Below are 18148 nucleotides of genomic sequence, written 5' to 3'. Positions count from 1 at the left end.
TGTGACATCAGTCTGACATACATTTTATTAACATATACTCTAGTTGCTATATAAGGAATAGACTGAAAGGGGCAGGGGCAAAATCAGGGAAGATAGGTGATATTGAAATGGCCAAGCAAGAAATGAAGGTGGCTAGGCCAGACTGGTAACAGTGGAAGGGAGGAGAAGGGGTTGGATTCTGGATATATTTGGAAGGAAATAGGGATTTGTTGGGTTTGTTGGGAAATTGGAGGTGATCTGTGAGACAGAGAAGCAAGAATGTCCCCAAAGCTTTTAATCTGAGCAACCAGAAGAATGAAGCTGCCATTGACTGCTGTGAGGAAGACTGTAGGAAGAGTGGATTTGGGGGAGAAAACTAAAAATTTGGTTTAGGACATATCAAGTCTGAGTTGCCTATTCCTGTGGAGAGGTTGACTAAGTAGGTGCGTCTAGACTGCAAAGGCAAGACTGGTAATGAAGATATAAGTTTGAGAGATGTAAGCCAAGGGATAGTAATTCAGCCATAGGTCTGAATGAGATCACCTGGCTTGAGTGAACAAAGANTTGTGGGGATGAGCACTGGGTGTTATATGGAAACCAACTTGACAATAAGCTATTAAAACAAAACCAAAAAAAAGCATAGAAGACTGCAAACACACTGAGACCTGGGAACCAAGGAGATGAATAAAACCAAGAAGCAAAACAAGTATCCAGAAAGACAGATGATAACAAGTGTTGCAAAGAAGTGGAGAAATTGAAGCCCTTGTGCATTCCACTGTTGGTAGGAATGTAAAATTACTCAACCACTTTGAAAAACAGTATGGGGGTTCCTCAAAAAATTAAAAACAGAACTACCATATGATCTATCAATTCCACTTCTGGGTGTATATCCAACAGAATTGAAAGTAGGAGCTTGTGTATCCATGTTCATAGCAGCACTATTCACAATAGTCAAGAGGTGGAAACGACCCAAGTGTCCATAGATGGATGAAGGGACACATAAAATGTGATATATACGTATGGTGGACTACTAGCCTTAAAAAAAGAAGGAAACCCTGTCACATGCTATAGTGTGGCTGAAATAAGCCAGTCACAAAAAGGCAGATACTGTGCAATTGCACTTAGATGAGGTGTCTGAAATAGTCAAACTCTTAGAAACAGAAAGTAGAATTGTGGTTGAGAGAGGCAGGGGAGATGGGGACATGAGTTATTTAATGGGTATAGAGTTTCAGTTTTGCAAGATGAAAAGGTCTGGAGATTGGCACAGCAATGTGAATATAGTTAACACTACTGTAGTGTATACTTAAAAGATGGTTACGATGGCAAATTCTGTGTGTCTTTTACTACTATTACAAATGAATGAATGAATCAGTCAGTCAAGGAAAAACAGCATCCCTGGAGTCAAGTGAAGAGAGTATATTAGGAGAAGGAAGCAATCCACTGTGTTAAATGCTTCCAGAAGGCGGTAGTAGCTGAATAAGGCCCCCAAAGATATCAAGTCTTAATCCCTAGAATCTGTAAATGTTACCTTATAAAGGTAAAGAGTCTTTGCAGATGTGATTAAGTTCTTGACATGGAATCATTATCCTAGATTATCTTGGTGAGCTCCAAATCCAATGATCAGTCTACTGACAAGAGAGAGACAGAGGGAGATGACACACAGATGAGAAGGAGGCAGTGTGACCGCAGAGGCAAAGACTGGAGTGATGGGGCCACAAGTCAGGGCTCGCCAGCAGCCACCAGCAGCTAGAAGAGGCCAAAAATGGATTCTTCCCTGGAGAGTCCTGGGGGAACCATGGCCCTCCTGTCACTGGAACTGATTTCGAATTGCTGTCCTCCAGAAGTGTGAATGAATACATTTCTGTTGTCTCAAGCCGTCGAGTTTGTGATTGTTGGTTATGGCAGGCACAGCAGACTAAAACAGAGGTCGAGTAAGGTGAGGACTGAGAGGTGCTCACCGGGCTTGGAAAACTGAAGTTGGGCCGGCTGCCAACCTAGACAAGTGTAGTTTCTGTAGAGTAAGTGGAAGAGAAGCCATTTGGAGTGGCCACAGGAAAAAAATGGAGGAAGGGAAATGGATATAGCGAGGCTACAAGTCTTCCCAGTCATCTGTAAGGGAAACAGAAAAATGGGGTTCTTGCTGGGAGGGCATGTAAGATCAAGGGACAGGTTTTGTTGTTTTTCTAAAGATGTTTTGACATGTTTATGTGCTGATGGGATTGCTCCAGTACAGAGGAGAGGAAAATTCATGATGCAGGAGAAAATGAGAGAAAAGGACAAGGGTCAAGTTCTTTAGTAGACAGGACAGGGAGAGAGAGAATCCCAAGCAGGTTCTCCGTTGTTAGCACAGAGCTCCGTTCAGGACTTGAACTCATGAACCGTGAGATCATGACCTGAGCCAAAACCAAGAGTTGGACGTTTAACCGACTGAGCTACCCAGGTGCTTCTAAAGAAATTTGAATCTTAATAATGCTTATGATATTAGAAATACTCAGGAAACAGGTATAAGTCCTTGGTTCTGACATTAGATTTTAGTGATATTTTCTAAGGCAGCTCATCTCCTTGCTCTGGCCCTTAAGTTTTGTTTTGATCTGTGAAGTTAAGATCTTAGTTTAGTGAATTTCAAATGCCTCATATTTAGCCTCTCTTTAAGGGTTAGCGGCATACATTTGCCGAGGAGCCATATTGGAGCCATTTCTTTTAACTTGCTCGTTCCTAGAAAAATCCTCACCCCTTATCCTGGAGAGGTCTTCATGTCATGAGCCCACAAAGGATGCCAAAACTGAACCAAACTTGTTAAGGAAAACACAGTGCTACCCCGGGCTCCAGATGCTCAGAGCTATTCTCGAAACCCATGTCACAAGTGATTAAAGTGTATTAAATCAGTGGTTATAAAAAAGATTTGTTTTGGGTAGAGGGTCCTGCAAAATAATTTTAGGATCCTGCTAACTTCTGAGATTTCAGAACTCCGTGAACTCCGTATTAAGGACGTTCAGTCAAGATCTCAGCCTTTGCTTTCCTAGAACTGTTCTTGGTACCTGGGGCCTGACCTCAGAAGTGTTCCTTCTGTGAGGCCAGGCTAGGAAAGGAAGAAAGTGAGCAGACACCGTGGTTAAATAGCTCCCCAAAATAATATCTGCAATTAAGGTGATTTGGGGATTATACATACACAATTGTCCAACCTTTTCATTGGCATACTAAGAAAGGGTGAACTCAAATGTGTATGAATTATATCCTGATAAACCTGGCTTTGATTTTAAAAAAGCATCTGAGAGGCATCTGGGTGGTTCAGTCGATTAAGTGTCCAACTTTGGCTCAGGTTATGATCTCACGGTTCATGAGTTCGAGCCCCACAGCTTGGAGCCTGGAGCCTGCTTCGGATTCTGTGTCTCTCTGTCTCTGAATCCCGCCCCCTCTCTCTAGTATAAAATAAAACATTAAAAATTTTTAAAAGAAGTTGGAGAGAGGCACTTGAAAAATGACTGTGAAGGTTTATTTGGTTGTCTCTTGATGGTAGATTATAGGGGATTTGTGCTTTCTGAATCTGTGTTTTTCAGGTTTCTAATAACAGCTGTGTATTTCTTTTAAGTATTGAAATATTTTTGAAGTAGAAAAAAGTTTTTAATCTTTCTTTTTTAATATTTAAAAATAGTTGCAAAAGCAAGTTCGAGAAAAATGTGCTCCTTGCTGTCTCTGACACTAAACTAATAAACCGGAGTCAAGGTCTTCTGTGCCACGTTTTCAGGGCCGTGGCCTCACACTGGGTTTCTGCCTGAGCCAGCGGTTAGAGCCTGGTGGAGGAGGGGATGTGAGGCCCGTGCTACAAAGGAGCTTTTTCAGCATCAGACTGATGTTTACGCTTTCAAACAGTATGTTTGTGTAACTTTGCAACTGGGAAAAGTTACTGATGATTTACATGTTGCCAAGTACGACCCAGATTGCAGGTGGTTACCTGAGGATCTGTCCCTTTCTTTGCAGTAGCCAGGAAATGGTGAGAGGAAAGAAGGTACAAGTCACAAGCTTATTTTTTGCCCCAGTTATGTGGGGATACTTAAAGATCAGATGAGATAAAGAGCCTGGGAGGTACCCTTTTAGGGAATATGCTCCACGATCCCCTTTGCCCCCAAACAAAAGCCACCCACCGTTAACAACCTGCGTTGAGGAGCAGCTGTTCGGTGGGAATGCAGTGAGAGGCGTGGATGATACTGTGCTCCAGGGACCCATCCTCATAAGTGGCACATTTACTAAGAATCTAATGTATGTAAGACTGGATGCTGGGGATGGTATTTGAGGGCTTCTGTTCATTTAATGAATATTTATTGACACCTGCTGTGAACATGATAAGGTCTTTGCTCTTAGTTTGCATCTGGGGGAAGAGAAAGATGGATGATCTATAAATTAATTCAGTAACTTCAGATTGTGGTAATGCACTAAAGAAAACAAACAGGGTGATGTGCTTCAAGAATGATAGGCCAAACGGAGCACTTTAGATAGTGTAATCATCAGGAGACTTGGCATTTGAACATAGCCTCGAAGGAGAAGGCAGCAGCCGTGAGCAGGACCTCACAGGGCAATGCAGCTTGGCAGATGGGAAACAACAGGTAAAGGGCCCTCAGGGGAAACCTGGCTTGGCCTGTTCAACCAGTGAAGACAGACAGACGGTACCTTTGGAGGTAGAAAAGTAGGTTTAACAAGTGTTTATGGGAGGAAGCCTGGTAGTAATTAATTAAACTCGTAATTAAGAATGCCAGTCAGCATGCAGTTTTCTAAAAGGCCCAAGAAATGGCTTAGTTTATACTAGCACAGGCTCCTGGGTTAGTATGAGTTTGAGGGACTGAGGAGGTCAACGTAGTAGGTAGTTGCTGAAGAAGGTGTCTCAGAGGAAGAGAGGCTAGAGCCTAAAAGATAAGGTGTGCGTGAGGGAATGAGAGATATAGCAAAATGCCAGGGGCATGTGCTGTGTTGGGAGAAAAGAGCCGGAGTTCGGGGCTGGTGATGTGGGGTGGCAGCATGCACTGTAGGTTTTAGTGGAAATCTGCTATGTATGCACAGACACTCTCCTGGCCTTTACGTACAAGAAATAGATGTGAGGAGGAGGTAGAAGACAATTAGCCTCAAGTGCTTAGCTTGCAAGTTTATTCTGTGCCCACAGTAAACCTTTACAAATGCTATAGGTGGATGTGAGCCTTTCCTTCCAGAAGATACCAGTGAAAGATATCAGCGCTTTCTTAGAATTATTGAGGTAGCCCACGGGGTTCCCACACCCACTCAGTGGCCGGTTTCCGTAGAAATTTACCATGTATAACATGTGCATGTACTTCAGAGTCACACGCATTAGGCGCTTAATAAACCACTGTGTACTGATTTGAAATCACAATTGATTTTCAAATAATCATCATCTCTTTGATGAGTTGGCAGTACGAATTAGGAGTTTCAGAATTGGATGTTAAGGTTTACCCACCCTTCCTTTCCAAAAGAGATCCCCTCCACTTTGGATTGTTTATTGAGTTCTTGCTTACTATTGAGTTCTTGATTAGTAGAGTCACCGCTGGTCATGATCATAGATTTTTCCTTTTGCCTTTCTTAGTTCCTGATTCCTTTTCCATGTTCCTTGTGAAGATTGGAGATTCTGCACGTAATGTTATAAGGTTACAGGGCTTAGCAGTTGCCCAGTAAATGGTGGTGGTCATTCTTTATTCATGCCTGTTCCTTGTATAGCACTCCATAATTTATAACACTCTGTCGCAAACATTAGGCACCCTTGTGCAATCCTGCAATCCACTTGAGCCACTGAGGCCCAGAAAAATTAAATGATTTTCCCACTAAAAAAAAGCTAGGAGTGCCAGAATGGATTAGAATTCAGGTCTGCTGCCTCCTAGAGCCTGTTTTTCTACTCTAGTACCACCTGTCAATTACATCACAAGAAGCATCCCTAGACAATGCAGTGATAACAAACTTCAGTGGAGGGGATCCAGTTCTTACTGGGGAAACTGCATTGAGGAGCTCAGACGAAGGACCTCTGTTATTACCATTTTGTAAGCCTAAGAGATCATTTGAGCAGAGGCAGAGAAGCTCAGGCAGGTTAAGTCTCCCTGGGCTCCAGGGGTCGCCTAAGGTTTGAGATCCACTGAGGACTTAGAGTTAAAGCAGTGGGGGTTTTTTTTAGAGAGANTATTGCAGCATTAGACATCAGTAGGGTAACAGAGCCATTTCTATGGAAACAAGCTCATTATTTCTCTTTTGTTGGAACCCTACTGGTTCACGGTCTAGGCTTCCATTTTTTTTTTTTAAAGAAAACCCAACATATACCATACAAAATACAAATCTTTTTTCCTTGGAGCAAACAAAGCCCATCTAACCCATCTAACATCTGAGAATGCCAGCCCCCATTTGTGGATACAGCCATTTCATTATCCAAGGCTCAGATAAAAACTAAAGCTCACATGTCATTTTTAAGTTGCAACATGCCTATTCATTTCTGGTTCGTTTTACAAAACCTGTGAAATCCATGACTTTCAGTCAACACTTTTCAGAGGGCTATGTTTTTGTCAAGGTCGTAAAAGGCAGCTAACCAATGATGCCTTTTCCAGGCAGGAGACTGCATCTCACAGAGATGTTTCAAAAACAGCAGTTTACTGGAAAGCAGAGAGCTGTCATTTCAAATAATGGTTTCTGGCTCCCGAGTAAGCCAGGGAAACTGTGTTGTGTCTTACCCTCCACCTACACAGCCTACACGGCCCCCATGCAGATTTGAGGGAAATCACACACAATCTTGCCTTTCTCCCGTTTGTCAAGTGGCGACGTCACAGAAGAACCACATGGAAATAGTTCAGAGGGGATTTCAAGTGGATATGTTGCTCCCTCAGTTCATGTTCTTCCCTATTGGCCCATAGCTTCCACACCAGGTCTCATTCTCGTTAGCTCTTCCTGTAGCTACAAAGACTATAAAAATCGCTCTTATGTTTGTGAAAATGGCCCAACGTGTACCACAGTCCCCAGATTGGCATCAGTCTGCTGTATCTAAAAATGTGAATTGAGAAGGGCCAGAAGAACATCTTTCCCTGGGCTGGGGTGGGGAGGAGGATGGCGCTTGCTTCAGAAATACCCCTCTCTCCAGTGTTCGGACTTAATCCCAGCCTTGGTTTCCTTCAGCTCGGATGCAGTGCTTACTTTTCTGGAGTTGTGAGGATTAAACAGGACGTTGGCTCAGGGCCTGGCACATGGCAAGCCCTTGGTTTATAAGCTAATAATTCATTAGTATGCGTTTCTGGTCCTCTGATAAAAGAACAGAGCTTTTGGCCTGGAAGATCAAATTCCCAGAAATGAGAAGCACTGAAAGATGGGGAGGGGAGAGAAGAGGAAGGGGGAAGGGCTTGGAAGACTCCTGTTTGGTTTTATTTGCAAATCCATCCTTAGCCAGCCTTGTGCGGTCCAGCTCTCTACATTCTGGGTTCCCATGAGCTCTCTGGGTCTCCACAGAGGAGGATATCTTCTTCTGCCTCTGCTCCCTTCCCCACCCTCCCCTTCCTTCCCCAACTCTCCTTCCTCTCTCTTCCCCTATTCAAAGGCCAACCAGGGGCGCCTGGGTGGCTTAGTTGGTTAAGCGTCTGACTTTCGCTTAGGTCATGATCTCGCGGTTCGTGGGTTCGAGCCCCGCATCGGGCTCTGTGCTGACTGCCAGCTCAGAGCCTGGAGCCTATTTCAGAGTCTGTGACTCCCTCTCTCTCTGACCCTTCGCTGCTCACGCTGTCTCTCTGTCTCCTAGAAATAAATAAAACACTTTAAAAAACAAAAACAAAAACAAACAAACAAAAAAAAACAAAGGCCAACCAGTGCCCCAGGGTCCAATATCACTTCACACCTTCTATCCCCAGGGGCTTCCATACCAAAGTCTGTGTGGACCTTCCTTCCTCCCCCCGCTTCCCCGACACCCCTCTCCCCGTTCTCCTCTCCTTTTCATTTGCCACCTCCACCTCCACACCACTGCTTAAAGATGATGAAAGGCAAGTGAGGAAACCAGGACATTGTGACATCCGAAAGATATCTTTGTGCCATGTCCAATTGTTGAAACACATGTTTGGGAAAGAGTGAGCTTGTGAGGCGGATTCCAATCCTGACACTCTAGGGCTTGAGGGAGAAGCAGCAAGCTTCGCAAAGAAATCCTCTGTTGATGTAAAATGTCCCTAGTGGTGGGCGAACTGAAAAGAAACGAGCGTTTGCTGATTAGTGGAGATTGAAATGTGCTATTTTGGTATTTTCAGGTCAGAGTGGCAACTGGTAATAGAAAGGGATAGCTGACCAAAAAGTTCCCTAAAACCAGACAGGCTCTTTTGCAGTTCTTATTGGATTCTCACTGCAGCCACAACTCAGAAATTCACCCATGGTCTGACTGTAAAGACCCTTCCCTGGACTCTCTGTATACCTACTCTAATCAATTTGATGATGGTGTTGTGACTTGCTACAGAATTAACGAGAGTAGGGATCCAAAAAGCAAAACAAAACAAAAAAATAAGTTTGGCAAACTGGCCAAGCTAAACTTGTGTTGTAGAACAGTCAACATAGACATTTATCCAGGTGCCTAACTGAAGCAGCTCTGGAGAATTCTAAATTGAAATTGTTAGAAATTGGGCCCCCAAGTCAATAGCAACTAACAATGACTCACCAATGAGCCGGCTACCTGACAAATGAGAATAATAAAAGATGTCATCAAGTGGCTAGGAGACTGTAAACCTCTGATTTGTTTTCCTGACCTAGAATTGTTGAGTAATTCTAACCTGTGAATATACAAAACAAGTAAATCAAGCCCCCTTATCACCAACTGCAACTATCAAAACACAATTCTGAGAAACACACAGTTGTAATGAAAATGAAACACCACAGGGAAGCCCGCCTGCATGCAGGGCTTAAAAAACACCAGTAGAGCATGAGAAGAATGCAATCCTCCACAATTAACCTATACTCTCTAAGGGAAAGATCTCGTTATCCGAACATTTATTTATCTTTGTGCCACAGAAATAAGGAGTTGTGTGTTTACTCCCAAGCCTAAATGACAAGAAAATGTATGGTGTCTCAATAGAAAAGTTCCTCCTGAAAGCAATGAAAATGCTGGATGTATTTTTAGAAAAAGAAAACTCATCTAGTGGTTATTATTCTATAACAAGCCTATCTCATGTTCAGGGGGAGGGACACTCCTCTCAATGGTGAAAAGAATAAAATGCCTTCTGTATTAGTCTCAGGCTTGGAACTCAGGTGGGATCATTAGGACATTCTCGCAGAGTCCTACCAGTCTCTCACACAAGCTCAAGAATTGTTCTAGGGGCTTTGATTGGTTGTTTTCTTTTTGCTCACTGGCAGATGTGACCCAGCATAATCTCATTCCACCAGCACATTGCAAGAGATTGTGTTCTCTTTTAAATAAGCAGGGAGCAAATATCCATAAAGCATCATAATGCTAATGAGACTTATGAGCACCTAACACTTACTCATCCCTTTGAAAGTAATAGGGATCCTAAGACATAATATAAAAGCCAAGCTGGTTGAACCTTTCCTTGTGGACTACTTTCTTTGAGCAAGATTTTTCATGCAGAGGTCTGTGGCTTTCTGTGTGTGCGTGTGTGTGTGTGTGTGTGTGTGTGTATGTGTTTAGTGTCCTTTCTCATTGAGAGATGAGGAACAGCACAATTCATTGTTGCCTGGCACTCTGCAAGGTGTTAGAGTTTCTGCCTCTGCTCACTAAATGCCAGTGGCACCCCTAATTACTGTCATAACTCAGGCCACCCTCACACACTTCCAAATGCTTCCTAAAGGGTGGCACTTTCCCTGGTTGAGAACCTTTGCCAGTGAGGCTTGGAGAACAGATTGAATCCCATTCGGAATTTCCAGAGGGTAGACTATTAGAATTTTAAAAAGAGATATTGGCTATAGAATTCTGAAAGAATTGATCTGTGGTATTATAGTTCTCTGATTCAAATTCAGGGATGTGTAACCACCCATATTTTAGGCCATAAAATGCAGCACTTGACAGGTGTTGCCCAAAGATGCAGCACTTGACAAGTGTTGCTGGGCTGAAGACAGCTGGCTGGACCTAGCACACTACTCAACCTTGGATCATCATCCCAGCTGATTCCCAGAGATCTTTTGAGATTCCAGAAGTGACCTCAGGAATCCAGAGTTTCCCCATGAGAACCAGACTCTGGTTTCCCCATGAGAACCAGAGTCCACAACTGGGTGCTTCTTTGAGGTGCGCCCCTCCCTGCAAAGGTAAACTATGGTACATCACAAGGCGGTCCAAAGACTGGCTAATGGGGTGAGAGAACAGTGTATAGAAATTAATCACCCTCTCTTTTTAACTAAAAGTTTTTGTTGTTTTTTTTAAGAGGTATGTGTGTTTTAAAACTTTGTCTACATGATCTTTTTAGCAGAATTTTACTTTTCCTTTTGGCTATTTTCGTGGTTGGTATATTCAAACCATTTCCTTCCCTCTTAAATAATTTCTGCTCAATTTTAGTAAGATGTAAAATGAAACAGGAACATTAGCAAAGGATATCTGATATGCATCTATGCTTCTGCCTAAGCACTTTGTCAACACTTTTTCTTGGCCCAATATGCTCACTGTGCAACACCTTTTTTTCAGCAACACTTCTCATGGCATGCAGTCACTGTCAGTTCAGGTAGAGATGAAAGACAAAAGCTTTTGTCTTCCTCAGTAGGAATCTGTGATGTAGCGCCAGCATACACTAACAATGAACAGTCTTAAAAGGATATTAAAAAAAAAAAAAAGCTCCATTTGACGATAGCGTCAAAAATACTAAAATATTGGAGCACCTGGGTGGCCCAGTCAGTTAAGCATCTGACTTTGGCTCCGGTCATGATCTCACGGTCCGTAGGCTCGAGCCCCACGTCAGGCTCTTTGCTGACTTCTGACCTCTAGAACTGTGAGATAATAAATTCCTATTGTTTAAGCTATGACATGAGGTGCATGGGTGGCTTAGTCGGTTAAGCATCCGACTTCTGCTCAGGTCATGATCTCACAGTTTGTGAGTTTGAGCCCCGCATCCGTCTGTGCTGACAGCTCAGAGCCTGGACCCTGCTTGAGATTCTGTGTCTCCCTCTTCCTCTTCTCCTCCCCTGCTCGTGCTCTACCTCTGTCTCTTTCAAAAATAAATAAACATTAAAAAACTTTTTTAAAGCTCCTGCATTTGTAGCAAAGTGATACAGGAGCAATAGAAAACTCACACACTTTCTATCAGTCTCCTTGGGACAGCCGTAGCTTTCCCAGGGAACAGGAATAGGCATTAGGACACAGACTTCCTTGATATTCAAATAAAAATAATGGGCCATTTACTCAGTTAGTAGCAGATCTGTTGTCCAGTAGCTGAAAAACTCTTAATAATGGTGTTGCAAACAAAATAGTACTTATTTCTCTTCACGTAGATGATAGCCAGTGCCCAGCTGCCCCGGGGGCTCTACGGTGTCAGCAAGAACCCAGATCTTTCCTGCTCACCCTGGTGTGAAACCCCACAGTTCAAGATGGAGCCCTGTGGTCAAGAAGACTGTCTTCTAGGCCAGGAGCAGGAGGAAAGGGAGGCAAGGAGCGCACCCCCCTCCCTTCGAGGGCACTTCTGCTTATATCTTATTGGCCAAAATTTGGTCATATAGCTGGAACGGCCCGCAAGGGAGACTGGAGAATATATATTCCAGTAAAGTCTGCCCAGCTAAAATTCAGGGCTCTTCTGGTGTCTGTTAAAAAGAAAAAAAAATTATTATTACTAAGAAGAGAAGAAGCAGTATTTGAGTATTTGGAGGCAAACCACGGTCCCTCACACAAGTTACTATGAAATCTGGCTTGAATTCAAGGGCAGACGAATAGCTGGCCAGACTCCCAAAGTTCCCTCAGGCCCAAAGAGAATTTGATAATTCTGTGATAATCTGTATTCTAGTGTGATAAAGTCTAGCTCAGAAGAAATGTTAGCTTCACAGAACAGTGTCCAGAGTCTTGTAGATCATGACTACTTCCAACTTTGGATGAATAAAAGTTAGGCTACCCTTACTTGGTAAGTCAAAATTCCATCTTGGTCCTGTGACATTTTGCAAGGGTGTTAGATTTTTGTTCCATTTGAGGATATGTAATGTCCCTGTGGGGGAGATGATTGGGTCCCTAATTATGCTGATGAAATCATAGTTGTCAAAGCCTCTTCTTATTTTTTTTGTTTTTACATAAAGATCCCTCCCTTGATTTTCAAGCATATGAAAGTAGTGTTCACAGATCTTTGTGGCTTCAAAATCCCTTCTGTCTTCCTTCCTATTTTATTGTCTCCAATGCCTTTGAAAATAAGTTGAGAGAAGAGTTAATTATTTTCCAGTTTATACTGTAAATGCTGTTGGGGTGGCTGATTTTGCAGTATTCTTTATAAAATAACACTATGAAGGGACCTCTTTGTTTACAGAGAGTTATGCATAATTTATTCTTTTGTCTTGAAGAATAAGATACCAAGATATAAGAACCAAAAGAGATAATTTACATACTTATGCTTTTTTGGGCATTAAAAACTGTTTCTTGATTTTACTGAATAAGTGACAGTCCTGTATTGAACTTATTATGGGCCATTCTTCCTTCCCCAGGTTTTCTATGTGTTCTCTTTCATTTTTGTGTTGATTATACTTTATTCCTGAGTAAAAATACTCCCCAAAGCTAGCAGAAGTCACAGTTTTTAATATACTGTCTTCAGAACAAGATTCAACTGTTGACTGAAGCAAGGCTTTAATGCCTCTCATTTCTTGTGTCAGGCACTCTAGTTAAATTGCTGCTCTCAGACATTGCTTCACTGTTGGGTGTCAGTGACCAGGAGGGGCACATTTATACAGACAGTCCTGAAATAGCATATGGCACCTTGACATGTAGCGAGACCTGATCAGAGTATGGGGGAAATAGGCACCAAAAATAAAAGAGGGTACTTTCCGAGATGAATGACAAAAATCAAATGAGATGGTGGGTCAAGAAAGAATTAGAAGAGAAAAATGAAATTGGGATAGGACCTGAAAGGGACGGGAGCAGAGATGGGAAGGAGATCTGGCAAAGCCAGGGACAAAGAAACTATCTCACAATTTACATAGGTGCAGAATTCTACTCTCTGAACATTTGTGTCCCATTTTCATATTTAGAAAAGTAGTAAGTCCATTATACTTAATAAGGAATTCACCAGAATTCTGTGAACTCACTGATGTAATTAACAGTTCAAACATGGCAATCCTTCCCCCTTGCCATTAAGATGAAAAGTTGTGAGTCAAGTACATGGTTGTGAATCTAGCCCTATTTAAATAGAGTAGAGAGAAATGACTATTTTTTTTAAATGCTGGATAAACGACACTGAAAAGCACATATTTCTGCAGTATAATAGACTGAGGTGATTACAGTTAACTATAAAGCTGGTATTTGAGCCCATCAGGAGAGCATTGCAAACCTGGCGTCTTTAGTCCTAAAGGATTATATAATGTGCTATTCCTCTTTCCGTTTGCCTTTCATTGTTCACCTTCTGAGGGCACTTAATAGCGTATCTGACAATAGTAGTACCTGAAAAAATAGTACTGAAAATCAGTAATAATGCATATTGTCCCCCTTACTATTTTGAACTCATTTCATAAGATAACTTTACTGACTTGCTTTCTTAATTCAGCGGTACATCTTATTCTAACTGGTTTGGTAAACATTGTGTTTCATTGTGCTTCTCTGAAGAAGGGATGGAAGTCCAGAGGGATGTTGCGGGGGGAAGGAGGGACAGGGCAGGACAGTGACGTGGAGGGGACAGGTATTTGGAAACACACACCTCATCTCCTGGTCTGCCTGCAATCAGACTCAGTGCCGGATTGGGGATGTAGAGGGCTGGCAGAGCCAGGCCTGAGCCACAGCCACTCTTTCGAGGCCCCTGGGTGTGATGAACCTGCGCATTTGGCAACTCATGAATTCCCTGATGCATCCTTCCTTCTGTTTTCTTTCCTAGTGTATCTGAAAAGCCTACCCAGCATTCCAATGGCCAGCAACAACACCGCCAGCATAGCACAAGCCAGGAAGCTGGTAGAACAGCTGAAGATGGAGGCCAACATCGATAGGATAAAGGTGAGGACCACATAGCCCACACAGCTCCCCCAGCCTCGATGATGAGGAGCATGACTTGCAGCCATGTGTGACTTGACTTCCCTTCTATAGAGAATGATGAAAGCAGTGAGGGCAAGAGAGAAACTTAATGATTGGGCAAAAGTTCATTTTCCTAATGTGACTGTGCTTTCTCCAGATTTCTCTAGAATGAAATGACAGCATAGATTAAAACTGGTTCTCCACGTAGACTTAAACACAGGACAATAACAGCAAAGCAAACAAATGAAAAACTTCGGCTCATGGTTGAATTCTAGCCAAGGAAAGTGGAGAACACGCAGAACTTATCAGGTCACCAGTTGACCTCCCTGACTTTATAAAGATTGTCTTCTCATTTGGGTTTTAACTTTTCTGTCTTGGTTTAGGCTCTAAGTTTAAGTGTCTCTCTCTCTCTCATGATGAATCCTTCTATTCACCACTGCAGGTTATAATTCTTCATTTTTTTTTATACCTCATTAGATTTCTTTTCTTCAAAACACTGAAATCACACATGGCCTCCCTAAGGAGAAGTCAAATGACATAGGCGGTTAATGAAAGTATTTGATCAAGTGAAACTCAGAAATGTATCTCATTTTATTAAAATAAAACTAGAACATTCTTCCAAGTGCCAAATACTTTTTAAAACTAGAATATTCTGACTATTTTCTCCATACCTGAGTAGCAGCCTAAGCAATCCACCCAGGCTTTGGAGTTATGCTTGTAGATAAAGGGTCAGTAGATTAAGGGTCATGAGCCAGAGCTCATTAATTATAACACAGCAGTTCATTCACATATTGTCTGTAGCTACTTTCCCGCTACAACAGCAGAGCAGAGTAGTTGCAACAGAGGCCACGTGACCCACAAAACAAAATATTTACTCTCTGGCCTTTTCAGAAAACATGGCTGACCCCTGGTCTAAAACAATGGTTCTCCCCCACCTGTACGTTCAGATTACCCAGGGAACTCTGTAAAAAGATCAATTCCAAGACCCCACTCTAGACAAATTAAGTCAGAATCTCTTCAGGTATGATTCAGGCATCAGGGTTTTTTTGGTGTGTGTTTTGTTTTTAATTATCAGTTAGTTTCAATGTAAATCTAAGGCTAAGAACTCAGGGGAAGGGGTTCGCCTTTTTTTTTCCATCTAAGTAGGCTCTATACCCAGCGTGGGGCTTGAACTCATGACCCTGAGATCAAGAGTTGCATGCTCTACCGACTGAGCCAGCCAGGCACCCGGGTTTGTTCCTTCTAACTCCCATCAGATACATGCTAGAGAGTGAAGGGAAAGGTGGCCTTCCCTCATAAGTAAGCTGAGCAAATATCCATGGACGTCTATCTATCCTAATCTTCTGTTTTGAGTTCTGATAATGGGGCCATAAGATGTAAACAGCTTCTCTTCTTTCAACAGCTTTAACTCTTCTTTATGCATGAATGAGATGAAGGGTCCTCACCATCTGCCTTGCTCCTTTACCACCTTCCTTCTCTCCTCTTTTCCTTTTGCCTCTTCTTGTTTACCCCCTTGCCGAAAAAGCAGCACAGTGACTGCTGAGAGAAGTGAGGTGGCTTGAGGATTGTCACATCAAAATGAGACATTTAGCTCTTCTTTGTGAGGGATGGGGAGAGAGGAAGGTTCTGCCCATGGACCTTCTGGAAAATGTCACTTTGCCTTTCAGGGCAGCCCAACTAAAATAAAAGTGTTTGTGAAGCACTGTTGTGGTTGGCATTTTCTGTTACTCTTCAGCATCCTCAGATCTGGCTCCTGAAGGAGGATGTGATGGTACCAGAGGTGATGAAAAGCTGGCAGTGGGAGAGAGGAGACAGAAATAGGCCTGTTCAGCCATAAGTCAGACCTCCATCTTCCCTCACCTGAGTGATTGACTACAAGGGGCTCTTAGCTGATCCCTGAAATCCCATCCCAACCGTGTCTTCATCCCTGCCACCAATCCTCCACGTTGCTGCCAACGAAAATTTTCTATAAGAAAATCTCATTATGTTCCTCTCCTACAGAAAACCTTTTATGCTTCCCATCAGTATAAAATAAGATTCAAACTTTTAGCAGAGTATGCAAGGTCCCTCTGGCCTCTGCCTCTCTTTTCAGCTTCATTTCCTTCTTTTCGCCAACCTGCCATACTGAGCCACTTCTGATGCCCTTGATGGAAGTTTCAAATGCTTCAAACATTCACTGTCCTTATTTCTATCTTTCTGCTTTATTAACTCGGGCGACTCCATGAAGACTCAGACCAGTCATTACATCCTTTGAGAAGCTTTCCCAGACCCTCATCATAAGGATGGATTCTTACGGATTTTCAGTTGTTCATTCTTTTATCTAACAAATATTTTACTGACAGCTTTTTAAATTGCCAGACCTTTGCTGGGTCCTAGAGATACAGAGACAGATAAAGATGAAGACATGGCTCTTGCCCTCAAGAATCTCCTTGATCCCCCTTCTTCGTCTAGGAAGGTGTTACAAAAAATGCGAACAAGACCCATCACTGACATAAATAAGACAGCCAAGAGGCATAATCTCCAAATATCATTAGAAAGATGACAGCACCACACCCCGATTCCCTTTATATACTACTTCTGAAGACACCAAAGGAATCACCACGTCAAAAGAGACAAAGCGTTCACCTAATAAAGCGAGCACTGGGTGATGATCTTCCTAGGCAATCTTTACATCCAAATATCTGGACCCTTGCTATGTCATTAGACCTCACATTGTTGAAAATACAGCAGCAGCTTGTATTTCTGTATTTGTTCTGCACATCAGAGCCAGGCAGGCACACTGTGGTGAAGTGTCAGGTTATTTTTAGTTCAGCTGTTGGCTAAACTGTGACTGTGTTGACAGAGTTGACAGCTAGCTGGTTTAGGGCTGGGGCATGTGCCTTCAGGAGTCCCTTCAAAGGCTTCTGAGCACTTGGGCTTCTCCACCTGCTGTCCATACGTGATCCCCTCAGCAAGAGAGGGCTTCTCTCTGAAGATCCCATCCCATGTTTGTGATTTTGCAGTCAGAGTAGGGACCTCTTTAAGCTATAAAGGGCAGCGATGGTATTATGTACATCTGGCAGAGCCCACTGTGGCTGAGGCCACGAGAAAGAGTGGCAGGGAACACAGTGGCACTGGAGCTTCCAGAGTCCCATCAGCAGGCACAGCCGTATCCCTCCTGTGGCCTCCAGAATAACTCACGCTACAGAGAGAAGCTGTACAGTAAGAGGATCTGAATCACGTATTCATTTTTAAACCTTCTTGTGTCCTATCCCTTTGCATCATGGATCCTGGGAGAATTGGGCTAATGAATCCATTATCTGTTCATAAGCCTCAGGCATATATAAATTATACTCCCAGCCTTTCTGTGTTTCTTTGTTAGCATTTCATTCAAGGACAGAAAGTAAAGGGAAACCTAAGGAAGCTGGGAAGGGATCTGGCGACAGGGATGGAGAAGGGCGTAGAACTATGACACTCAGATGTATGAAACAGCAATATACTCATACTGATGTTGAGCAAAGGCAAATGAGAAGAAGCTTGTCCTTCGAGCACAAGTTGAGAGAGCAGATCCAAAAGTAAAGGACAGCAGGACTTCAGTAAATGTATTTATTCGTCACCATATTAGGGCTCCTTGGGTTTCTAATAATAGGAGCCTAACCCAAGCTCGATTGAGCAGGAAGAGGGGATTGATTATAAAAGATAAAGTGTGTCTCAGATTCCAGGAGCAGAAATGTAGCTGGGTAAGCAATAGAAATAAGAGCTGGAAGACCATTGGAAACTGGGAGAGCTCTGTTACATGTCTCTGCCTCTCTTTGTATGTCTTTCTTTTCCTAGATTTCTCAGCTGCCTGTTCCATGTAGCAGGCATGATGACTGCCTATGGGTCCCAGGATTCCATGTCACTTCCAGCTCCATGAAGAAAAAGATAGATTGATAGATAGATTGATTGATTCCTTTTCAAGTGCGTATTCCTAGAGTGGCATCTCTCTTCGAGCAAGAGTGAGCCATCTATAGCTCTAATCAATGGACATTAGAATAGAACTACATTGCACAAACATTA

At 42.8% G+C, this 18148-nt stretch overlaps 1 protein-coding gene across 4 annotated transcripts in view; it reads left to right on the top strand.

The window, feature by feature from the left end:
* GNG2 (G protein subunit gamma 2) overlaps nt 1-18148 on the top strand; it is a 112911-nt gene that overhangs the window by 74997 nt on the left and 19766 nt on the right. For all 4 annotated transcript variants that reach the window (XM_077761235.1, XM_077761236.1, XM_077761238.1 and 1 more), the window contains one exon: nt 13977-14092. In XM_077761235.1, coding sequence (XP_077617361.1) covers nt 14006-14092 — 87 coding nt within the window. In that variant the 5' untranslated portion in view covers nt 13977-14005. The remainder of the gene's footprint in view (nt 1-13976; nt 14093-18148) is intronic.

This window comes from Crocuta crocuta, unplaced genomic scaffold, assembly GCF_008692635.1.
Source record: "Crocuta crocuta isolate KB4526 unplaced genomic scaffold, BGI_CrCroc_1.0 scaffold163, whole genome shotgun sequence".
Classification (NCBI taxonomy): Eukaryota; Metazoa; Chordata; class Mammalia; order Carnivora; family Hyaenidae; genus Crocuta; species Crocuta crocuta.
The sequence above is the reverse complement of the archived record's forward strand: the minus strand, read 5'-3'. Positions and strand labels throughout refer to the sequence as shown.